This window comes from Bombyx mandarina, chromosome 01 (assembly GCF_030267445.1).
Source record: "Bombyx mandarina strain Sakado chromosome 01, ASM3026744v2".
NCBI lineage: Eukaryota > Metazoa > Arthropoda > Insecta > Lepidoptera > Bombycidae > Bombyx > Bombyx mandarina.
This window is the reverse complement of record NC_143208.1, coordinates 16,587,806-16,613,268: the sequence shown is the minus strand read 5'-3', so window position 1 is coordinate 16,613,268 and position 25,463 is coordinate 16,587,806. Positions and strand designations below refer to the sequence as shown.

The following is a 25,463-nucleotide window of genomic DNA, read 5'->3' as shown; positions in this document are numbered from 1 at the left end:
TTAACCAAAGTAATGAAAGAAGATGAAAATTTAAAAACAAAGCTGATGAATAAAGAAAAGAAAACGGATGTGAAATTTATTTACTTAGATATTATCATTAAATAATTGTTGAATATCATCAACTCTATCACCATTTAGAAGCTCGCGGTGTTGGATAGCTGGCTAAATAAACTCAGAGGACTTATATTATCAATACTTATATTACGAATTTTTATCCTCTCCATATGACTTTCAACGTAAAATAAATTTATTTACTGTTAAAAATAATTATAATCGTAGGAATAAAAAGGGGTGAAAACCCTGTTTCTACGTCAAGCTGTCGGTTAAGTAATTGCTAACTACAGAATGTATGTAGGTATATCTTAATGCCAAGAACGTTTCTTAATAGTTAACTTGGGTATTTGTAGCAATCGAACGTACACCTAAAATAATTACATATTATAAGTAGTCGATAATTTCGGTAACTGTTAAATAACAAAAACAAAGGTTTTTTTTAAATAAAATTATAAAGTAAACGTGAATTATACCATGAAAATCCCTTATTAAATTATTCCAAATTCTAAATAAAAACAATCACGTTTATTATAAAGGGTGTTTTATCTCACGAAATCGATTAAATATCTCAATAAAAATTAAAGAAAGTACAAAATTTCCGTACCAATGATCTAATACATAAAAGTTTAATGTTTAAAAAAATGCTAATTACGCTATCTAAAGCAAGAGCAGCTATCGGAAGCCCCTCACATAATCGCAGACATTTGGCTACGTGTATCACGTGACACTGACAAAATAGTAGTAACAAATTGTATTATAGCGTTTTGTTTCTAAGGTTCGAGAAAAAAAAATACAACGAAAGTACATCTTATCGGTTTTTTTCAATTATGTAAAATTAATTGGTGAAATTTACACTCTAAGCTACTGGAACGAATTACAATCTCAAAAGTGACAAATGACATCTTTGCCAATTTTAAAGGAATTTAATTCCTTTAAAATTGGCAAAGATGTCATTTTAATTACTTAAGTCGTTGTTGTGTCATAGTATATTTTGTTTTCAAAACACACAACTATGATATTTAATCTTAACCTTTTTTTTGAATCATATATTCTTAAAAAACTCGTTTAATCGATTATATTTTAATCTATTTTTTTTGTTTAAATCTTTTTATTTTTCAAAAAATAATTCTTAGATTACGACCGATATGAATAAGAACATGATTTTATTAATTCAATAAGTAAAGTAAAAAGGTATTACAAAATATATAATCGTAAAATATAAAATCGTATAATATTATTATAGGTAGGTATAGCTAATCATAACAAGTTACATGAATGCTTTTTACATAACTACTACTACAGAGCAAATTTAGAGATGATATTTTTTTCTCTTTATAACACTTGCAACAACTAAGTAGCATGTGTTAACTAGTTTATAATGCACGTTATTGTCGAAGCAACGTAGTCGGTCACAAATATGTGCGAAGCGTGTCGAGAGAGTTTATGCATTCGGAAACTATAGCAAACTATTCACATTGATGCTTAAAACTATTAACGCCTCAATATTGAATCGGCCCTCACCACTGAACGTCTGGTTCATGGAAACATTATTATTAACAGATAGTTTATGTTGTGGTTAATAATTGCCAACTATATAATAGATTGGGGAAAAAGTTTCTCCGCATTTTTTAAGAAAATTCACATTTTTTTAATATATAATAGTTTATTAGATAGCTTTTTGTCATCTTGTAGGTAGGGACATGATCCCATTGCTATAGAAATTTTGGGGCTTCTGATCAAAATACCGCGACAATTGGTTTTGGCAGTCCTCTCGTGATGTTAACCTGACACTGCCTAAAGAATTCTGAAGAAACCGAAACAGGTGGAAACCTGAAGGTGCAAGGTCAGGACTACACGGCGGATGTATTAACACCTCCCAGCCAAGCTCTCTTAATTTTTTCTAAGAGGCTAAAGATGTGTGAGGTCTAGCGTTATCATGATGAAAAACCACACCCCTTCTGTTGATTGATTCCGGCCGCTTTCTCTCAACTTTTTGCTTTAATCTCAATTTCATTTAATTTGAAATGCGCCAAAACTGTTTTGTGATCAATTCCCAGCTCTTCAGCTACGTCGTAACGACTGATATGCCGATCTTGCTCCACTTTTTCAAAAATGGCATTCATTTTATCCGTAATAGAGCGACCAGAGCGACGTGCATCTTTGACATCAAAATTTCCGGATTGAAAACGCTTCAACCAAATTTGTGCTACTCTCACAAACACTGCACTAGGTCCATAAACATCGCAAGTTTATTTCGCGGCTTATGTTGCATTTTTACTTTTTTTGTAGTAAAATTTCAAAAAATGTATCGAATTCCTTCATTAGATTCACTCATCTTGACCGTACGAAAAATAAATAAAAATCACACATTTTCCTAATTTGGATTTGGAATTATCTTCTTTAAAATTTAACATTTAATTATTCCAAAACCAGCCAGATACAAGCAGTATAGCCAAAGAGATTTTATTACAAGTTCATACATACTATAATGCGAAAAGGCTTTTTCCCCAACCTATTTTAATGAACGTGCGAATGAAAGATCAGATATGTCTGTTTTTTTAATTATTATTATTATTTGTCAGGGCAACTTTGTGAGATTTGAGAGTTTTCAATAAAACATTTTCGTATTGAAGTTCAGCATAATTGAGTAAGTATATTCTGTGCTAATACAATAAACTAATTATTATAGAATATACGGTATTATTTTTTTTTTTTTTTTTTTTTTTTTTTTTTATTGCCTTTGTAGGCAGACGAGCATACGGCCCACCTGATGGTGAGTGGTCACCGTCGCTCATGGACGTCAGCAATGCCAGGGGCAGAGCCAAGCCGCTGCCTACCATAAAGAACTCTCCGCAAGCCTCGTTTGAAGAAGGACATGTCATAGCGCTCGGAAAACACCGTGGAGGGGAGTTCATTCCAAAGCCGGATGGTACGTGGCAAAAAAGATCTTTGGAAACGCACTGTCGATGAACGCAGCGGTTCCAGATAATATGGATGAACTTTGCTCCGATGGCGGGAGGTGCGATGATAAAAAGGAGATGAGGGAATCATCTCGAATAATTCCTCAGAGCATTCCCCATGGACCATGCGGTATAAAACACAGAGAGAACCGAAGTCCCTCCGTAGACCCAGAGGTTCCAAGCGATCCGCGAGAGCAGGACTATCGACCATCCGAACAGCCCGTTTCTGTATGGAGTCAAATGGAAGTAGCTGGTATTTGGGAGCCCCGGCCCAGAGGTGAGAGCAGTACTCCACGCGAGGTCGGACCTGCGCTTTATAAAGCGCAAGTCTCTGTCCAGGCGTGAAATACCGCTTCGCTCTGTTGAGAACTCCCAACATTTTAGAGGCCAATTTGGCTTTACCTTCCAAATGACTCCGAAACTGGACATCGCTCGAAATATCGACCCCCAGAATCCCGATACTCGCGGAAAGCTGCAGGGATACTCCTTGAAATTCCGGCGCCATGACAAAAGGGTCCTTCTTCGCAGTGAACGCGCAAACCTGTGTCTTCAATGGGTTGAACTGAACTGAATTCAGTTCACCCCACTTGGAGACCCGCCCCAGAGAGTTCTCCACTTCAGACACAAGTTTTAATCGCCTCTCGTGTACAACGCTTCGAGAGAGACTCTGATGGCCGATATATCGCGCATCCCCCGTGCTGTCATCCGCATAGCAATGCATGCCATCAATAGATAGCATGTCATTGATATGCAGTATGAAAAGCGTGGGGGAGAGCACCGAACCTTGTGGAACACCAGCGTTGATGGTCATGGTATCGGAGCAGCAGCCGTCGACGACAACTGCGATGCTCCGCCCATCCAAAAAGCTAGCGATCCACTTGCAGAGTCCCTCAGGGATCCCGTATGCTGGAAGCTTCGATAGAAGTGCCCTATGCCAGACCCTGTCGAAGGCCTTCGCGATGTCAAGGCTCACAGCGAGAGCCTCGCCCTTGCTTTCCAAGGCTTCAGCCCATTTATGTGTGAGGTATACAAGAAGATCGCCAGCTGAGCGACCATGACGGAAACCGTACTGCCGGTCACTGATCAGCTGGCGATCCTCAAGATACTTAAGAAGTTGGATGTTAATGATTCGCTCCATCACCTTGGAAAGCAAGGAAGTTATCGCGATAGGTCTGTAATTCGAGGGGTCCGACCGGTCACCCTTCTTGGGGATAGGGTGGACATGAGCAGTCTTCCATGAAGACGGAACCCTGTTGGTATTGTACGAGAGGCGATATAGACGCGTTAGCGCGGGTGTCAATTCAGGGGCGCATGTTTTTAGAACCACTGCGGGGATGCAATCTGGCCCACTCGACTTATGAACATCAAGAAGCCGAAGCTCCTGCCTGACCGCACGCTGTGTGATGCGAATCTCAGGCATGGAGCTGTCACACCGGGAGATGTTGGGCGGCGTGGCTCCTCCGTCATCCAAAGTCGAGCATGAAGCAAAGAGCTTGACCAGAAGGTCAGCCTTCTCCTTCGCACTATGAGCCAGACTGTCATTGGACTTACGCAGTGGTGGAAGGCTAGACCTGCAGAAGTTACCTTCTGCAGCCTTAGCTAGCGACCAGAAAGCACGGCTCCCAGAGGGATAGCTATTCAGTCGCTCGCCAATTCTGGCAACGTGCTCCGACTTCGCCTTGGCAATAGCCCTCTTATAGGACCTAGAGGCGGCGTTAAATTTCCGCCTTTTCTCCGAGATATCAGGATCCCGGCATCTCCTAGCAACATTAAATGCGACGTATGCAGACCGCTTGAGGCGTGCAGCATCCCTACTGGCTTTATTATACCAGGGTTTGCTGCGACCCCCAACGGGCACCTCAGAAGAAGGAATGAATAATTCCATTCCCTGAAGCACCACGTCTTTAAGTCGGTCCGCACAGACGTCAGGATCATCGGAGGAAAAGCAGAGCCGCCCCCATGGGTAGGATGCGTAAAATTCACGCAATCCATCCCAGTCTGCTGACCTGTACCGCCAAACTCTTCGAAACCCGGTCGTCGTTCGACGACTAGGACGAGAGAGTGGTATGGCAGCACGGATAAGGCAGTGATCAGACGATCCAAGTGGAGCGTCGACCACCACACTGTATCCAGCTGGGTGAGTGGTCAGCAGAAGGTCCAACAAAGAAGGCTCGTGCCCCTCAATGTCTGGGACACGGGTGGGCTGTGTCACCAGTTGTGAGAGGCCGTAGGACAAGGCGAAATCGTAGGCAGCCCGACCCGGGAGGTCAGTGGTTCTGGACCCCAACCACTCCTGGTGATGAGCGTTAAAGTCATCAAGGACCACCACCTCCGCAGATGGGTACTGCTCAAGCACGCGGTCAGTCCCCTCTTGTACATGCTCAAACAGAGCTGACCCCGCATCACTGCTGTGAGACCTGTACAGGCAAGCGTAGACTCTGGTACAGCCCCCATAGTCCACGCGTAGCCACAAGAGGGACAGGTCCCGTTGCTCGAGGCCCCGAAGCCGACGACAGCAGACATCCTCCCGGATAAACACGCACACCCCGGCTTTACGCAGGAAGGTGTGCTCCAATGCGTAGCCGGGGTATCCGAGGTACGACGTATCGTCCGGGGCAGATATCTGCGTCTCAGTCAGGAAAAAGAGGGCAGGCTGCGCCGTCTCAAGGTGGTGATGTACGGCGTCAAGGTTACTGTGTAGGCCCCTGACATTGCTGAAATCCACATTAAACGTGGAATGGGGATCCGCCGAAAAAACTCTTTTTCTTTTGTCGACTTTCATGATAATTTTAGTTGGAGAGTAAGGATTTGGAGAGATAGGATGCTAGAGGTGAGATCAAGGCAATACCTGAATAAAGCGCAGGGCACAATGAACACTCGATCCGGGGTTGCGCGAGAAGCTGACGCAGGGCATGGAAGGGCCCCCAGTCCACCCTGCATACGATCGCCGGGACCCACTCCGGTCTCCGACTCCGGCACGACGACCGCATGACAGGATTTTGCACCGGTTGGCGGGACAGCTTCCTGGGGCGGAGTTTAGTTGTGACACCCAGGTTCAGGTCCCCTACTGACCGGCGGGCGGCGGCAGGCACCGTTTCACTGGGTCTCCCTATACCCCCGTCAGCAACCCACGCCCCGCGGACTTGCGCGCACGTTTGCTCTGCATGTTCCAAGTATCACCAAGACTCACCCCCAACAAGGAGGAGGAAAGGAAAGGAATAGAACTGGCTCTCCAACCCACATGCCGGAACACAGCTAGGCTATTTGGCGGCAGACTCTAGTTGGAGGGTGGTCGCCAGCCAGTCGGACTAGGTCCTACCACCGATTGTGTTTTCGGCTCCCGTTTAGCACCACCCAGGGGTTACTTGTAGGGAATCGCGGGTTAAACCTACGGAAGCGGGAAGCATCAACCCCCAAATATTAAAAATATTCATTACTTTTAATTAACAAAGTCAATCCAAAAGAGTCAAAAAGCCAATACAACTTAATTTCAAGATATTATTAATAACAATATATACTTAGTCTGGCCATAAATACTGTTACAACTAAAAATGAACAAAATATTACTTTTGAATTTGGAATCTATCATTTTTCTATGATTGCTCATTGAGTTTTCTCATTGTACAATATTTTGTGATATTAAAATGGAGTGGGGTGATAAACAGAACCCAATTTGCTGTGATTGCATTACACAAAGTAGGTATGGAGCCAAATGCAATTTTTAAAACTCTCCATACGCTTGGTATTAGTAAAATGTTTGTGTACCGGGCTATTAATAGGTGCAATGAGACCTCCTCTGTTTGTAACAGAAAAAGATCTGGCCGTCCACGTAGTGTTCGTACGAAAAAGGTAGTCAAAGCAGTAAGGGAAAGAATTCGAAGAAATCCTGTCCGAAAGCAAAAGATGTTATCTCAGGAGATGAAGATAGCACCTAGAACCATGTCGCGTATTTTAAAAGATGACTTAGGACTTGCAGCTTATAAGAGACGTACTGGTCATTTCATAACTGATAATTTAAAAGAGAATAGGGTGGTAAAATCGAAACAACTACTGAAACGGTACGCAAAGGGCGGTCATAGAAAAATTTTGTTTACGGATGAGATTTTTTTTACAATTGATCAACATTTTAACAAACAAAATGATCGTGTTTATGCTCAAAGCTCTAAGGAAGCTTCCCATTTAGTCGACAGAGTTCAACGTGGGCACTATCCCTTCAGTGATGGTTTGGTGGGGTATTAGCTATGAAGGAGTGACTGAACCATACTTTTGTGAAAAAGGTATCAAAACATCGGCACAAGTGTATCAAGATACCATTCTTGAGAAGGTAGTGAAGCCCATTAACAACACCATATTCAATAATCAAGAATGTTCCTTCCAGCAAAACTCGGCACCAGGTCATAAAGCTCGGTCTACGCAGTCTTGGTTGGAAACGAACGTTTCGGACTTCGTCAGAGCCGAAGACTGGCCGTCGTCTAGTCCCGATCTTAATCCGCTGGATTATGATTTATGGTCAGTTTTAGAGAGTACGGCTTGCTCTAAACGCCATGATAATTTGGAGTCCCTAAAACAATCCGTACGATTGGCAGTGAAAATTTTTCCCATGGAAAGAGTGCGTGCTTCTATTGATAACTGGCCTCAACGTTTAAAGGACTGTATTGCAGCCAATGGAGACCACTTCGAATAAGCTTTTTATACTTTAAATTGTTTTATATTTATGTATTAAACTAACACACTGTAAAAGTAATAAATGTTATTTGCCATAGTTTTTTTTTTGTTTTCCTTTGTAACAGTATTTATGGCCAAACTAAGTATATATATTATATATATATATATATACAAATTATATATCGGAGAATTTTAACTATTCATTTTTAACTTGAAATCGTTAAAAAAATTCTAGAAGGACTAATTGGAATATTGTTTTCGATGAGTTCATTTTCATGGGCTTCATCTTACCAACAACTTGTGAACCTTGTTCGTAACATGCACTGTTTCCATACACAATCTATGTTCAGAACTACAGAGGACTTTCCAAAGTTTCTAGTTTAATTTTCCAGTTGAGAATTTTGATTTAGTGAGTTTAGTTTTTTGTTTAGTCTCAGTAAACTAACGTATCTATATCCATTTATATTTTAATAGATGACAGATGGCGTCATCAAATCGTAAATAATATCTATCAACAATAAGCACGTACCGTACTGTCTTTGTATCTGCTACGTAAAATTAACTTTCGAATCCACTTAATATACTCAAAACTCGATTACAATTGGGAGAGGCAATAGATTTCATTCGAAGCGATCGGAAGCCAATGCTTCTAAAGTTTCCGATCGCTACGCTGCTTAAAAATATTCGCTTAGTAAATTTCGTGATCACAACTGTCGGTATTGATTTGTCTGTGCCTAGGCTAATAGTGCTTCGATTTGATTAAAACCCATCGTTCGACGTGATACTAAGTTTTTATATTGTAAGCAAATCTAAATGAATTTTTCGTCTTGTTTTATTAAATGCTAGCTTCGGAGGCCAAAACATTTAGCTTTAGTTCAGTTCTGTAAGATGAAATCAGGGAAAAATCATTTTTTGTGTGTGTAACTTTTGTTTTTTATTTTTCTGTATTATTATTATTTTTTGCTTATACCCACGAGCTCACAGCCCACCTGGTGTTAAGTGGTTACTGGAGCCCATAGACATCTACAACGTAAATGCGCCATAAGGGCATCCTCCACTTTATTAATAGGTAGGTTAATGTAATTGTTTAATGTATTATATTGTGAATATATTTTTTTCCTTACATTATTCGTTAGATTAGTTTTTGTTATTGTGTTGTTTTGTCATAATTGTAAGGAACATTGTTATACAAATTCAGCACTATATGTCTTGTTTTGTCGTGCGCACATAACTTATGTTGCAAGCCAGATTTTGTTTCTTTTTATTTGTGTTTTTTATGTATCTTTAGCTTGTGATGTGTATTGTGAGCCTAATAAAATAAAATAAAAATAAAATAAATTCACCTTGAGATATAAGTTCTAAGGTCTCAAGTATGCAACGACTGCCCCACCCTTCAAACCGAAACGCATTACTGCTCCACTGCAGAAATAGGCGGGGTGGTGGTGCCTACCCGTGCGGACTCACAAGAGGTCCTACCACCAGTATAAATTCGAAACAGAATACTAAGAATTAAAAACTAGCATAAATTATCATAGACCGGAATGTGTTGTTCTTTTTCTAAGAATGTCTTCAACTTACGAAAACGTCAAGAAGGATAGCTTTTCTGATCATGAATATGTGTCCATAATATTTTATATAAAAAATGTAATGTTTCAGAGTTTACGAGCTATGACAGGTGAAAATTAACTAATTTTTTTAAGTTTTATTGATATGATGAAAAAATTAACTAAAAATTTTACTACACGGTAAGCGTATTTATTCGGACAAAACTCTCTAAGAGTTGCAGTTTTACACTTGTATTAATCAAACTCGTTTTGTTGGCCGATCTTTGACATGACTCTGATCTGATCGCTACCAAAGCCTCTAAGATCACCCGTTAGGTCAACCTGAAGATTTTCTGAAATTTCGATTGAAATCGATGCAGCCATTTCCGAGTCCTTAGGAGACGTACACACAACGACTTTTATATGAATACATAGCTATGCTGTTGCATGTTTTCGAAGCATACAAGACTATTGGCTAGAGAAATACGTTTTTTTTACTCTGCTTACAACATTTCTCTGATAAGGAAAATACATTTCCAGTAAACACAGCCTAGGGCTTAGCGTTCAAATAACATAAAACCATTTAAGCCCAACGAATGATAGGTTAATGGTAAAATAATTGAAAATTAATTAACAAATAAGTCATTTTAATTATCTATACTTTTGCGCAAAGCGGAAACGAATGTAACGCTATTTGTTTAATTTTACGAAAGATAGCTAGCTCGTGACTCAGTGGATGTTAACCGCTTGACTTCATGCGAGTTGCCGCTGCTTTGAGATTCAGGACAACTACATTTTTTTCTGATGTTTACAATAAACGAAGCTACGCAATTAAATAAGAAAAAAATACAGTTCACGAGCAAGGTCAACGGTCTCGTAGGATGCTAGGATAGGTAGCCGTCTGCCAAAATTGCTTTCGATTTAAATAGACCTCTGAAAATAAACTTGATAATTTTTTTTACTTTTCATATTTACTTTTGTTCGGATTTTTCGAGTCGTAAATGGGATTAATCGCGCTTAAGATTTAAGCTTTTGATGATCCAATATTCCTTAAGTGGTCTTCTACACGACCTATGAAAAGGTTGTTGTTTCCGTCAAAACAATGCGGTTGTATCTAAATTATGACTTTTTATGTGCATTCCACTCACATCATAAACTCTTTGTTTTAAATTTTATCGTTTGTCATGAGATAACGTTACCACAGCCGTCAGTATGTTTCCAATCTGTGATAGATAATCAGCGTCAGCACATGAACAGATAGACAATAATGTCGTCTTCATGCATTGCTTTATATTTGTGTTTGTCGTCAAAGCATTCGATCTTAAAACATTACGGGCAGTCAGTGCCAGATGTATTTCGAAATACTGGTATTTGAATAAAATATAAATCAGCAAAGTATTACAAATCCGATTTTTTTCTACTGGTGGTAGGACATCTTGTGAGTCCGCGCGGGTAGATACCACCATTGTACTGTAGGAACTGCCTATTTCTGTGTCGTGGCGTAGATGTCTATGGGCTCCAGTAACCACTTAAGACCAGGTGGGCTGTGAGCTCGTCCACCCATCTAAGCAATAAAAAAAACCTTATTTAAATTTATTAATTATTTTTTCATATAAAATACAAGATTTGAAGAATTGATACAAGATGATTTCGGATTGTTAACAGAACACTGTATCATGGCGACAACAGACACCTACCGTCTCTTTTTATGGAGCAATTAAATAGCAATCCATGTCCCGGGGCTGTCTATAAACTAGGAGTTTTGTTTCGTTTTGCTCTGATATCGTTCGAATTTAATTATTGTTGATAGTGCTGTAGTTTGTAGACTGCATGTAAACATTTGTGCTTCAAAAAGCCTGTTACATGGAGAAGGTTGGGCCGAATTGGGCAGTGAATAAGCTTTTGCCGTACAGGTCAATTTACACGGTTGGCTATTCAGCGCTTTGTATTGGTAAACATTGAGGCACTGAAATTTAAATAGTGGTGCATTCAAATTTGAAATTCAACTACTCAAAGGGGCTCAAAGCGACGCTTCGATATCTTACTCCGTATATTCGGATGAGTGGAAATTGAAAACTGAACAAACAAAAGTTTTTTTTTAATATCAGGAAGCTTCAGATTTCTTTTGCAAAATCGATGCGGTTATCAAGCGTTCTTTTTAGAGATAAAAAATGAATGTGAAATTAACTAGAAGTGGAAGATTTATTATTTGAAATTTAAGTACATAGCGTCGCTAAATTTGTCTTTTTTTTTAATCAAAAGGACATCAAATGATATATTGTTACCGCTCTTTAATAAGTAATACACAAAAGCGACCAGCTTGAGTATTTGAATTGGAATATTAAATTTTAAAAAGGATTATTTTATCTTTCTTCGTAATCATAGAGTTTATATTTTGAAGATCCGTTTGATTTTTAGTTCGGAAAACTAACTCATATTTTCTTAAGACTCATAAATATGCGATACACGTTATATATATACATGGTTTATAGCTGCCGACGCTTATGTCGATTTGCTAAATAATGTTTTATGTTTTCATTTTTATTTTTTCGTAATAAATAATCATCAGAAAACGCGTATCGGAGGTGTGGTATCGACGGTCTTTGGAACACAAAGAAATTTAACGAGACTTCAGAGATAGGGTGGACAAACTACACTCCTTGCTTCCCAATGGAAATTAGAAACATGCTCAACGAACTTTATGAAGAGGATGAAACGGGAGCGCAGGTGAGATGGACAATTAGTATTGTAATTTATAACTCAAATATATATTTTTACGACCATTTCCCAAAAATCAGACTTCGAGGCTCCAACAGAAATAATGCAGCAATTATTCATGAACAGGTTCGTATTATATTAATGAATCATTTTATCATATTTTAAGATTATTTGAAATATTATACAACATTGTTTTTGGTTCAAACTTATGAAATTTGAATGTTATATATTTAGTTTACTTTTGGTTAAATTAGTACCCCCCTACGTTTTAAATAAACAGGGAAAAAATCATAGTATTTCAGTTCGAATGGTGTTCCGTATGTCACCGTTCATATTGTAGCTTCGACGTTCGTATTATCATTCACCATTAGGGTTATATTACTTTGTCTTAACCAGTCTCCACGCTCGATTCACAGTAAGTATTTTTGCTAGAGGTTTTTGGCATTCGGGATCTAGGCGTATTCCTTACGCTTCCGCATATCCTAGTCTAGTATGTTTTGTATTCTGATCCGTTAATGCGTGAGAGAGCCCTAGCATAGGGTTGTTCAATTATATATATATTTTTTACTTGAATGGCTGAACACAAACAGTATATTCTGCGTATTTAAATTACATGTGTGTTCAATATTAGACATGAAAAAAGCGCTGATTTTCGGATAATTGTTTGTGCAAAAGTTAATATATATTTTTTTATTCTTATACTCGTTCCACAAATTGTATTCACATACGAAGGCTCTTTCTCGGTAGCGCTTTGTAGCGTTTTACCTTTACAAACGAATAAATAAAAACCAATTTTGCATACATTAATAAAGGACTTGGTATGAGCGACGTGGTTTAAGTAAATAATCATGTTATAAATGTTGTAGAGTATTTGCGGGTAAGATGAAAGTTTGTTTGATTTAAAATTTTCGTGGGGCTCACTTAAATATGAATGAACTTTTCAAATTCATTGAAAAAACGGTACCGTAACAAATGATTTCTTATTTTAAGGCTGATTGCTATAGAGTTCGAAATAATTTAATGCGACACACCAATAGAGCAAACCATTTAGATATGTTTCGCCTTTATAGTTTACCTTTTTAAGTGAAATCGGCAGGCGTTCATTCGTAATCGGGTACCTATTCGGAAGCAATCAAACGGAACTATATGATGGTTATTGAGACGAACTTATTGGTAATATTTATATCAAATGTCATATTAAACTTTTTTGTTGTAATTTCACTTTAACCGATAGCCGGAAATGTTAATATAAGAGTATTTCAGACTCGATGTATCACTTAGAGATATATTTAAATCTACAGTTCGCTTATGCCTTGTCTATATGAATTAAGATATACATAAAATGTATTTTTTTAGTCAAATATCTGAACGATATCTTAGTTTGTATCGGTCAATTCCGATTCAAGATATTTCTGAACTTAATTAAATATTGTTTATTTATTTTAAGAAAACTTCAATGCGATCCGAACTTTCGTTCGATATAGCGAAGTTTTCGGTTTCAAACAATTACATTTGGATCGCTTCGTCGTTGAATCCGAGCCGTGTCGCATTCAATCTCCTTGTTGGAGAGTTTGTTTTTAGTTTTTAAACACGGTACATGCTATTTGCTTACTTATTAAATTTCTCGTTTGTTTAGCACTTTTATTAATGCTGAATTTCGGTTATTTTAAAACTTTTGTAGGGGAATGATACCCCGCCCCGCTTCGCTTACCATGCAGTTATTGTGCATACAGTCAGTGGTTAAAGTGCAGCGATCCACCGCGGTCGCTGCGCGAATAAACATATAATTTATACTTTATACTTAGTGTTTTATTGACCACTCTGATGAGGTTTCCTGAGGAGAATGTATAATAAACCCACAACATCAACAAACCTCACACTTTGTTCGCTGTCTTGTAAATGTTTTTAAGATTCTCTGTATTAAGTCTTTTTTTATGATTGTATATATACAAATACGCTAAGAAAACAAATTAAAATTAACGAAACTAAGTATGTTGAAATCTTCGAAATACACGTCACATAAAAAAAAACGTAGGAGGGTACTAAATACAAGAATATAAATATAAATTTTATTTTGTTGTTTTTTTATTCTTAATTTTCTTTAGGATAAATTCAACGTAGCTCTGAGGACACGTTATTTGGAAATCTTCGGGTTTACGTTATCGTTCATCGCACTTTCTATTTCCCTCTACATCTTCATTCATTTTAGGTGAGTTTGCTTTATTTTTTTACTAAGAGAACAATCTTAAGTCAGTCGTTCCAAATTGTACTCTATATAACGTTGCATTGAATATAAAGCCATATTTTTTTGGAAACTAATCTCTATCTTAAAATCAGAAACTTACACTGATCGTAATTCAATTTTGTTTTATGTTATATTTTGCATTACTCATAACCTTTTTTTTTACTGGAAAACAATTTTCCAAATTCGATTTCATTTATACAGAAATATTTATTTTTTTAGTAAAAAAAAAAAAAAACATAATACAAACTTGCATTCACTTGTAAATTTTTGATGGAAAGATAGAAATTTGAATTAGCGTACCGACTTAGGGCACTCCGGAATCACCGTACTCGCATTCATAAGCATCTTTTCGGTGCAATGCTCGTCCAAGTTCTCATCAGGCTTACTGTCTACATCGATCAAGCTGTGGTAAGATCATCGATCAGCGCTACGGATGATAACACTACGATGACCCGAGGAATCGACAATATGGTCAGTAAGTTTTAAAACGTGATTTAAAAAAAACTATCTTTAATAAAGTGACTTGAACCACAATTTAAATCACTTAATATTTGTAATATCATCGAGTTTGGAAATTGTTTAAAAAAAGAAGCACTAATAATATTGCTGATTCCCTAGCGTGATCATTAGAACTATATACCGATTTGAATATGTATATCAAATACCCCGCCAAGCTCTCTTAATATGGTTATAAATAGAAAGTATCTAAAGCTAGTATGATAATTGATACGTTAGATGCGTATTGTATATTTTTATAATTATGGTTCAAGTACCTTTCGATACCAAGATGAGAATAAGGATCATTTTTTTTAACTTCAGTCATTTTTAAATTTATTTCAAAGCAAAAAGTTTTAAAATGATAAATTAAAAAAACAATTCTAAATTTTTATTTATACCATGAAACGTAATCTGCTTAATTATTTTCTTATTGAATAATGTAAGGAATATACTCGTATGTTCGTAACGAACATCCACCAGCTTTATAAATACTCACATCACGCCCAAGCTAGACATGTTTTGACCACAAAGCAATCATACGTTCTGGTTTGAGGGATAGAATAGCGGTTATTGCATAAGCTTGCAGGTCTCGACCTTAGGTTAGGGCGACCATATTGATTTTGTGGCATCCAAACACAAAGGTATTTATTGGGCATTAGATTCAATAGTTCGTTTTACATTAACATAACAGGTAGAAAATTTGCCTTTAAAAAAAGAAATACGTACTGGTAGCATACTACTATTCCAGCTATTCAGAAAGCTACAAATATAGCTAACGATTTTTCACAGCTGTTTTAAGCATTAAAGAAAGGGGGACGTTTTTATTTTTATAATAGACTAGCTGACCCGGCAGACTTCGCAGTGCCTCAATCGATAAACAAAAGACCTAAGCTTTTGTATAAAATAAACTTAAAACAAACAAAAGGAATCCGTCCGACGAAAATTGTTATTTTTATTTAACTGCGAGCATTTTCATATCTATCTACCTTTTAAACCTTCTCTGGACTTCCGCAAATAATTTAAGACCAAAATTAGACAAATTGGTCCAGCCGTTCTCGAGTTTTAGCGAGACTAACGAACAGCAATACATTTTTATATATATAGGTATATTATGCTCTTTCGGTAGGTATTGTCACAATAAAGAATGATAATCAAGGTGAGTTTTAAAGCAGACTCACCAAAAAACAATTAACTCGCCGATATTTATTGCTAAGGTTGTTTTGGATAGCCGCTTCTTCCTACTTTTCGTTTCAAAGGCTGTAAGACTCACAAAATAAGGAGTCGATAAGAGATATTAAGAGAGATCCTCTTCGTCTCTGTTAGCTCTGGCTAGCTTTTAAGTAGAGAATTAGCAATTTCCGTTCTCTGTCCCGGCATGAATATTTTGCGGCTACCCTCGATTATAAAAAAAGACGTGTGGCACTTGGGGACTGCCGCGGTAAAGCTATTGCAAAGCATTTTTTATCAACTTATGCAATTACAATTAGAAAATAATTTAATATTAAAACAATAATAAAAATAAGACCACGCTATATTTATAAACATTAACAAAAGCAAAACATGAACTGTCCCCTTCACACTCATAAGCTAGACCGCGTGAGAGAGAGATGCTCATGCAGTGCGACGTCACGCCGCGCGCTTATTCACAAACACTACACCAGCGCAGCGTGTGAATGTGTTGAACGCGAGCTACATAGTAGGCGTAGTGGGGGAGTCAGGTTATTTTCGTTACGGAATTTCTTGATTCAGTCGCCGCGCTCAAGGCCTGCCATAAAAGCTATGCAATAGCTTAAAAATATTTGTCTAGGCCCAGATTAAGCATAAAGTGACTACTATTTTACTAGGACCATTTTCCTTAGATAAATTTTCTTTACCTCCTCTTAAGAGAGTATCAGAATACGAGATGTTAGTACCTTTTGATGTCTAGGGCATAGTAGTTCTACATTAGATAAGCACAGAGATGCAGATGGGCGCAATATGCACGAACTTATTAAAGGCGAGGACACAAAATAGATACTTGCACGCTCAGCTAATTTTATGGCAATGCTAAAAATCTCTTTAAAAAGTTATAATGCAATTAAAACAACAGACATTTCGATCTCATGACTCAAGGCTGCAATAGATAACCATTATACACTGGATTAGTTTGTGATTTATTTATTTTTCTACGTCCTAAGAAAGGAGGTTGGGTGAAGACGGACTTTGTAGAATCACTAGAGATTAATATCACCTCAAAGGCCCTATTTCACACCCCAAATTGATTCCCCCTTCTCCCGGTGCCAGGAGGATGCCTAAAGGCTATTTCGCATTGAGTATAAAAATATGAAATTATACATGAAGAGCGTTACGAGAATCCAATTGAGTTTTCTAAGCGCCAGTCAAGATTCAATTTAGTTAGTTTTTATTCGAAACGCTTATTAAAAAGCGTTAAATTATAATTTTAGCGTTACAGCAATGTGTTTGGTTTAAAAGTTTGAAACAGTAATATTATTGACTGTATTGAGATTTAAATCTCAGGTCTTGATGTATGTGACGACATTCAGATAGGGATGTCTGTAGACTCCGCTAACCACTTGAGACCAGGTGGGCCGGCAGTTCATTAGACATACTAATGAAAAATTAACTAATAAACCGAGTATCAAATAAATAATTGGCAAAATTATTGCAAAATATCGATTAAAACTAAATAAGGTGCTATTTTGAAGATATCTATTTTAGTAGCTAGTCTAGTATTATTAGATTTCGAATAAAAATCTAGAAAATTAGTTTTTCAATTTGAATTTAATTTGATATGTTTTTAATCTTAATTTCGTAGATTGATTTGAATCTCTGAGCCTTTGAAATTCACTGTGTTTTATATTGTATACTTCATCCCTCCCTTCATCCATAGTGGGTTTCTAGAGTGTTTTTGTTACCTAGGTACTATGCAATTTTGGATTGAAATTCGCTCCACATTGTTTTCTGAGTTCTTCGATATGTCCTGTTTCAAACTAGGTATTAAAGAGTCTTCGGCGGTAGGAAGCCAGAGGACTACAATCATATTGGTGTGATTACGAAGACCATAAAAAGTAAATTGATAAATCAATGTATTTAATATATAATAATTAAATTAATTACTTAGCGAGCAAATTGTAAACAGACACTCACATAAAATGAACTGATTACGACAGTTAAAAAAACAAAGTCAAAAATAATAGACTTTCGTGCAGAACGATAACAACTTTTACTTGTTCACTAAAAACTGTACGTACACAATCCATTGTACCTTTTTAAGTACATTTTTCCGTATTACGAAATATTGCAAAAGTTAATAAGGACCCTACAAAATTCAGTAGACTATGCGACGTTCGTGATCCTTGACTGGGCTCGACAAAACTTAGCCTTCTAAACTACTCAGTCAAACTAAACGTCTCGCTCGCAAACTACCAAAACATAAAAAGCGTAAGAGGGACGAAACTTCAAGACTTGGTCTCCATCAAAGGTTTCGTACTTAGCCTTCTTTGTGAAGATTTAATTAGATTTGAAGTTGTCTCCTCGTTCAAGTTTTTAAAATGCAAAATTGCATTTATTTAAAAGGTGAGGGCTCTCTTTTGACTTGTAAATTAAAGTTTCTGAACTTCAATGAAATGAAGATTTAAAAAATAGCGTTGATTTTCACTCTCCAGAGCATTAAGACACTCTGTAACCGTATCCTGTGTCAAATATTTTTATGTTTTTTAAATGATAACTTTTATTGCTTAGATTGGTGAACGAGCTCACGGCCCACCTGGTGTGAAGTGGTTACCGGAGCCCATAGACATTTACAACGTAAACGCCGCCATTTACTTGAGATAGAGTTCTAAGGTCTCAGTTTTTGTAGCATTAACGACTGCCCTACCCTTCAAACCAAAACGCATTTCTGCTTCACGGCAAAAACAGGCAGGACGGTGGTACCTACCGATGGGGACTCTCAAGACGTCATACCACCAGTAATTATGCAAATTATAATTTTGCGGGTGTGATTTTTATTATACGACGCTATTCCTTCATTGTGGAAGTCAATCGTGAAAATTTGTTAAGTATGTACGTATTTTATTAGAGAATATGGTACCCGCCGGGATTCGAATACCGGTGCATGAATGCCTCGGACGTCTTATCCTTTAGGCCACGACGACTTTTAACTCATACGAAATGATTACATGCACCCGAGAACGCGCTTTTGTTGTGTCAAACATGCGGTACTAATTAATACGTCTAGACACAATAACGCAATTAATTTCATCTATGTTTTTCGTAGCATTGCGTGATAATGATATTTAATGTACCCTTTTTTCTTTATAATTCACCTTGGTTAATACGTCATAATATGTACGAGTATATTAGCAATAGTATAAATGAGTTAGTCAGTTTTATTCAACAAATTCGGTGTTTTTTAGTAGTGAATTGCAGGCCTATTTGTTTATTTTTATTTTAGACTTATTTTATTTTGATTTTTGATGGACTCCGAAATCAATAACTAGTAGCTGTAAGCGATGATAAAGAACTTTTCTCGGCATCGTGTTAGTAGATGACTCCGATGAAGTAATAATATTTCCGTATCGAAACTGTGAACCAAATGTTCCCATTGGAGCTATTGGACTCAGGCTTACGCTTGGACTAACTAATGATGATTCTAATGGCGAGCAAGCTACAGCAGAAAGTTCTGCATAGTCTGCTACGTTGAAAAAATTAACATGTTGACTGCCATGTGCTATAATAACTACTTTAACGCGCCACATAGGGAATCAGTGACCTACATGGCAGTCAGCGTTTTAACTACCAGAGAAATTCTTATCGCAGGATACTACGTATTGGTACAAAAAAAAATCTAATATTTAAAAAAAAGACATACCTGCTGAGTTTCTTGCCAGTTCTTCTCAGGAAGGAGCCTAGTTTTTGTGAATTGGCGGTAGTTCTTTTTGACGTTCAACAAGTATGTTGACTTTCATTTATGTTGAATAATTTTTTTTGATTTCATTTGATTTTATTTGGAATCGTCAAAGCCTATTCATTGGTCCAATAGAAATCTATCCAATAAAAATGTAATATACGTTAATTGGGTTAGTTTAATGCTCGCCACTGCTGGGGTTATTGCAGGAGAACGCAACAACAGCTGGCGCACGGAAGAGGTGCAAAATAAAAATCCCGAGAAATCTTTTAAAGTTAAAGATACCATAAAAAGGCACTGCAATGTTTGCGTTTCAGAATGAACTAACATTTCTTTCGTATCTTCTTCGCAAACTCTAGTAAATGAAAAAAACTTTTCGGTGTTGAAAGTTTTGAGGCTCTCAGCCATGCTCTAGATAGCAAATAAAAACAACATGATTAATCATTCGAAGTAATTAGTTTTCGTAACAAGAAAATTACGAAATAAAATGTATCGGCTCGTTGTCCAATTGTGTCCTACGAACAGTGTAAAGCGAAATAATAGGCAGGAGCTTGTGTCTTCTATGTGATCCTAAATACAATTTGAAATTATTCTATGACTAGCTGTACCCGTCCGCTTCGCTGGGCATTTAAAATTAACATTATTATTTCTTACCCCCACAAAGATTCTCATCATTCACTAGCTCCCGTAACTGGTGTAGAGAGTCCAACACTCATATAAATATTAGCCTATCCATTAAGTACATGTATTTTCTACATGGATACCAAGTTTCAAGTCAATGGGATGCACGGTTCAGTAGTTATAACGGAACATCCGTAAAAACCGCTGTAGATTTATATATTAGTATAGATATGCTGCTTAATATTAAAAAAATAATTTGACAAATGAGATCTTACGACAAGCAGTGATGTTACTATGCCTTTGCCAATCCCGGTGTTCATTTTAGTATGCTTTTATTAGTTTTATACATACGTTACTATGTAACGGAATCTTTGAACACGATATTGACCTCTTGAAAACGTCGGATTAACTTGAAATTTGGCATACTTATCAAGGGCCGATGACAAAAATATTTAAAACATGTACATCGTATAATAAAACTCAAACCCGCAAAATTATAATTTGCGTAATCACTGGTGGTAAGACCTCTTGTGAGTCCGCGAGGGTAGGTACCACCACCCTGCCTATTTCTGCCGTGAAGCAGTACGGCGTTTCGGTTTGAAGGGCCGAGCAGCCGTTAATACTGTAAAAACTGAGACCCTAGAACTCATATCTCAAGGTGAGTGGCGGCATTTACGTTGTAGATGTCTATGGGCTCCACTTAACACCAGGTGGGCTGTGGGCTCGACCGACCATATCTAGGTATATAATATATAAAAATGAATTGCTGTTCGTTAGTCTCGCTAAAACTCGAGAGCGGCTGGACCGATTTGGCTGATTTTGATCTTGAATTATTTGTAGAAGTCCAGACGAAGTTTAAGAGGTAGATAAATATAGATAAGAGGTAGATATTAGATAAATATGGTAGATAAATATATAAGATGAGGTAATAATTATTTCTTCATTAAATCACTACGAAGTCTGCCGGGTCAGCTAGTAAGCAATAAAAAAATACCCGTTATTTACTTTCGGCAGTCAAAACAACGAATTCATATAAGCGCCTTCATTTTTTCACTTAGCAATATTTGCCTGAATGTACATTAATGAAAAATTTATGATACATAATGCTACCTAAACTTAAAAAAAAAAAAAACATAATAGATTAAAAAAGAATTAAAAAACAAGCTTTTATAAAAAAATCAACTAAAAAATGTAATATAAATTTATTTAAAAAAACGTGGGCTGCTTTTTAAGATCTTTCCTGTCAAATATTTATGACTATTGACACCATGCACAAATGCACCTTGCACCATTGATTTTCTATAAAAGCATGTTTTCAGTTGTTTTTTTTAATTATTCATTATATTCGCGACTTGTTGAAGCAATTAAATACATTTATTAATAAAAACTGATCCTTATTTTATTTCTTAAATCTAAGAAGTATATTTTTTCTTACACTTTCGGGAATTGGAGAGCTGTGGGTTTGCTCAGAAAAAAAAATACTTGATATAAGCCTGTTGCCATGGTGTAAAATCGCTTGAGAAAAATACTTACGTTCTAAAAGACGTTATAAGTGCGTTATAAATAATTAAATCCCTTTTCAGAGAATGCTTTGTATATTTCTTTTTGTTATTCTTCTTTCAATAACACCATTCATTGAATGGTTTATTTCAAGATTTTCGTTATGATTCTCTTGAATATTATTTATAAAAAAAGTTTTCGATCGTTTTGTGTCAAGCTTGTAAAGACGTATGATCTTTAGTGTTTTACTTTTATCGTGGGCTATGGGTTCCATTGTTTTTTCTAACCTGGTATTAATTAGATAAGTTTTAATTATTTCAATGAAGAAATCTTCTTACGTGAATATCTTTATTCAAATATCTTCTTTTCATTCAATTCTCTTCAAATATCTTTGTTCAAAATCGATTTTAGAAACATGTTCTTCGCGTTTTATAACATTTCAGCCGTACATTTGCGAAGGATCATATGTTCTACTTGAGTACGCTACATCAGCGATGTTTTTATGGATGTTCATGGAAGGTAAGTGATAAATTGCTATAGCATAATAGTCGGACCTATGAAAATTAAAGGCGGAATTAGCATGTTAAAATACTAAGTTTTTTTAATACTGCAGTCAGAAAAAAACTTGTGTGCTTTCCAGGGTTTCTTTGCTGTTTGATTCTTGTCTCGCAAGTTGAACTTGTTCCGTCCGCTAACTTTAAATTAGCTAGAGATCTGCAGTCATATCAATGGCTTAAAAAAAACACTTAGTACGTTCTTCTGTGGAAGGAAACATAATTAATTCTAGTGTCTGTGTAATTAACACAAGCTATATATTTACTGTGCTTCACCTATTTATCCTCACTACAGATCGCAATAAGTATACGATTTGTGACCTTAGTAGATACCGGATCGTGTGTGAAAGCATTATATTCACACTAAAAAAAAAAGGAAAACAGCATGATATTGAACGATAAAAAGTATTAATGGAAGTCTTTGGTATTAAAGACCTCACTTTTTAAACTTATCATTCGGCTGCTGTCTGTGGTACACGTGTATCATATTTTATCGTGGAAGTTTTACACGTGCAGCGGTAATTATCAATGAACAGAGGAAATATTATGTTAAAAACTTGGATCGCGCTAACAATAGTTTCTAGATTATATTGCATATTATAATAGTACTTCTGTGTTTGGAATAACGGCATTCGAACCGCTCCCTAGACCATCACATATATTTTTGAGTAATTAAAATGAATTCTATGAAGTCTAGTCTATGAAGTATACGAGCGGGACGCATTGAATGCATTTTTTGTTGGCTGTTAGAATATCATCCATCTCTTGACAACTACGAAACTTGGTCGATCCCTATCGACTTTTTTTTTATTGCTTAGATGAGTGGATGAGCTCACCCTGGTGTTAAATGGTTACTGGAGCCCATAGACATCTACAACGTAAATGCGCCACCCACCTTGAGATATAAGTTCTAAGGTCTCAGTATAGTTACAACGGCTGCCCTACCCTTCAGACCGAAACGCATTACTGCTTTACGGCAGAAATAAGTAGGGCGGTGGTACTTAGCCGCGCGGAATCACAAGAGGTTCTACCACCAGTAAAAAACTGTCCTATTTAGCTTAAAGAGTTTTGTTAGATCCATCAGAAAGGGTTTTTTTTTAAATACAATTGCAAACAATTACGAATTCATGTTACGATTTTATTAGGCAAAATAATTAGATATGTATTTGATTATTGTTGATTACATTCACGAATTTTAGGTCTTTACCTACATAACGTAGTAGCTGCGAACAATTTGCGAGAACGTGTCCCCTACCAATGGTATTGTGTTTGGGCCTGGGGCGCTCCCGTTGTTATAACATCAATTTGGACTATATTAACAGCTCTTAAATATCGCGGTGAAAAAGTTCAAACGTGAGTATAATTTTGGAGGTTGTTTAGAAATTGCCTCGTTTGATTATTTAGAATTTACATTACCTTGTTTTGATCATTAACTTCAACGTAGCTCATAATAACGGAATTAATAGTTGTTCAAATACATTTACGCCCGGTTTCTGTAATCGATTAGCGATTGGTTTTGCCTAAGAGCATCACAGTTTTGTTCATGAGTTAAGCCAAAACCGTTCCTATAAAAGTTTCATCGACGTAAGCTAAACTACTGAGCTTTCTACTTCCCGATGGGAGGGTTACGGATAACGTTTAGTAAGTAGAATAAGCGGATTCTGAAGGGTAAAACTAAGGAGCAGAATCAGATTTAAAGTGTGGCAATTTATGGTGTTGTTTTTAAAATCCTTCCACTTGCTACTAGGGCGACACCTTAATTGGCTCCTTTTCTCTTGCTTACATGAGCGGAAGAGCTCAAAGCCTACCTGGTCTTATGCCGTTATCGGAGTCCATAGACATCAACAACATAAGACGTCCTAACTACTACTACTATTACTACTAATTATAATTTTTGTGGATTTGATTTTTACTACACGATGTTATATACCTTAACCGTGGTAGTCAATCGTGAATATTAGTTACGTACGTATTTCATTAGAAAAAATGGTACCGGATTTGAACACCAATGCATCGTTTGATACGAATGTATCAGCCACTTTGTCCAATAGGCCATGACGACATCGCAATTTGATGATATTCTATGATATATTAATTTTTAATATCATCAAATTGCTTGATAATATAGAAAGTTTTCGCTGAAAATTTATAATAATTACAGCATATTTTCTTTTAAATATTTATAGTTTATATATTTATACCTGTAAAAAACTTAGAATAAAGTTTTATTAATTTATTTGATTTGCAAAAAAATCTGTAGCATTTGGAGTACTTAAATTAAATTTACAGGATCGAATATATTTTGTAGGGTAGGAAATTAACAATGCAATTGAAGGCTTTGGACTCTTATCTCAAAGCGGGTGATAATATGCACATTGCGATATGTGTACCTTATTTATTACAAATAAATTTTGTGGAAAGTGTACAGTCTCAGACCTGCGACCTCTAATCATTTTAAAAAGCACTGTAATTTGTAACTTAAGAAATAACAAAAATAAACACTATTATGTAGGTACTTATTTTTGTTAATTGTACTGTCTCTCATATTAGAATTATTTTATTTGATTGCTTTTATTTTTAATAATGCGGTCAAAATGCTTCGTCCAGCTGATTTTAACTATACATTCAGTTGATGCAAAACATTATAGGAACGCTAGTTAAGATTTTTTTATTATTATTAAAAAAAACGGTTGGTACTTACTTGCAATAAAATTCGCTTATTATAGAAACCGGGCATTAGTCGATTCAAAGTTGATACGGTCTCGCAAAATTCTAGGAATACAATTTAAAATTTATCCCTGCAGAAGTTTTCAGATTTCCATACATCAGATTCATCCATCCGATTAAAATTTAACAAGTCTGAAACTTTAATGCCGTCGCGATAAAAATATTCCATGTATTTTAACATGCACGTCAGTTAATTGTCCTAGATTGAATTGTAGCTTTGAATTGTAACTTCAAAACTGTTTTAATGTCCGAGTCTTTTTGTTTTGTTTTATTTGAATGTAACTAAAATTTTCAGTTGTTGGTACGGATATAACTTCACCGGAATATATTGGATCGTACAAGGTCCACGTTTGATCGTTATCTTGGTGAGTTCCAGATTTTGTAGATACGTTTTTAAGCTATTGCATAGCTATTATCGCGGGCCTTGAGCGCGGCGACCGAATCATGAAATTCCGTAACGAAAAAAACTTT

The 25,463-nt window shown here is 36.5% G+C and overlaps 1 protein-coding gene across 1 annotated transcript in view; it reads left to right on the top strand.

Annotated features, from left to right (window-relative positions):
• Positions 1 to 25,463, top strand: part of NGR-B2 (neuropeptide receptor B2) — an 88,794-nt gene that overhangs the window by 49,483 nt on the left and 13,848 nt on the right. Inside the window, exons 5-10 of the mRNA XM_089728776.1 lie at positions 11,793 to 11,950; positions 14,047 to 14,150; positions 14,495 to 14,657; positions 22,155 to 22,230; positions 23,465 to 23,618; positions 25,288 to 25,357. Of these exons, the coding sequence (XP_089584902.1) occupies positions 11,793 to 11,950; positions 14,047 to 14,150; positions 14,495 to 14,657; positions 22,155 to 22,230; positions 23,465 to 23,618; positions 25,288 to 25,357 (725 nt within the window). The remainder of the gene's footprint in view (positions 1 to 11,792; positions 11,951 to 14,046; positions 14,151 to 14,494; positions 14,658 to 22,154; positions 22,231 to 23,464; positions 23,619 to 25,287; positions 25,358 to 25,463) is intronic.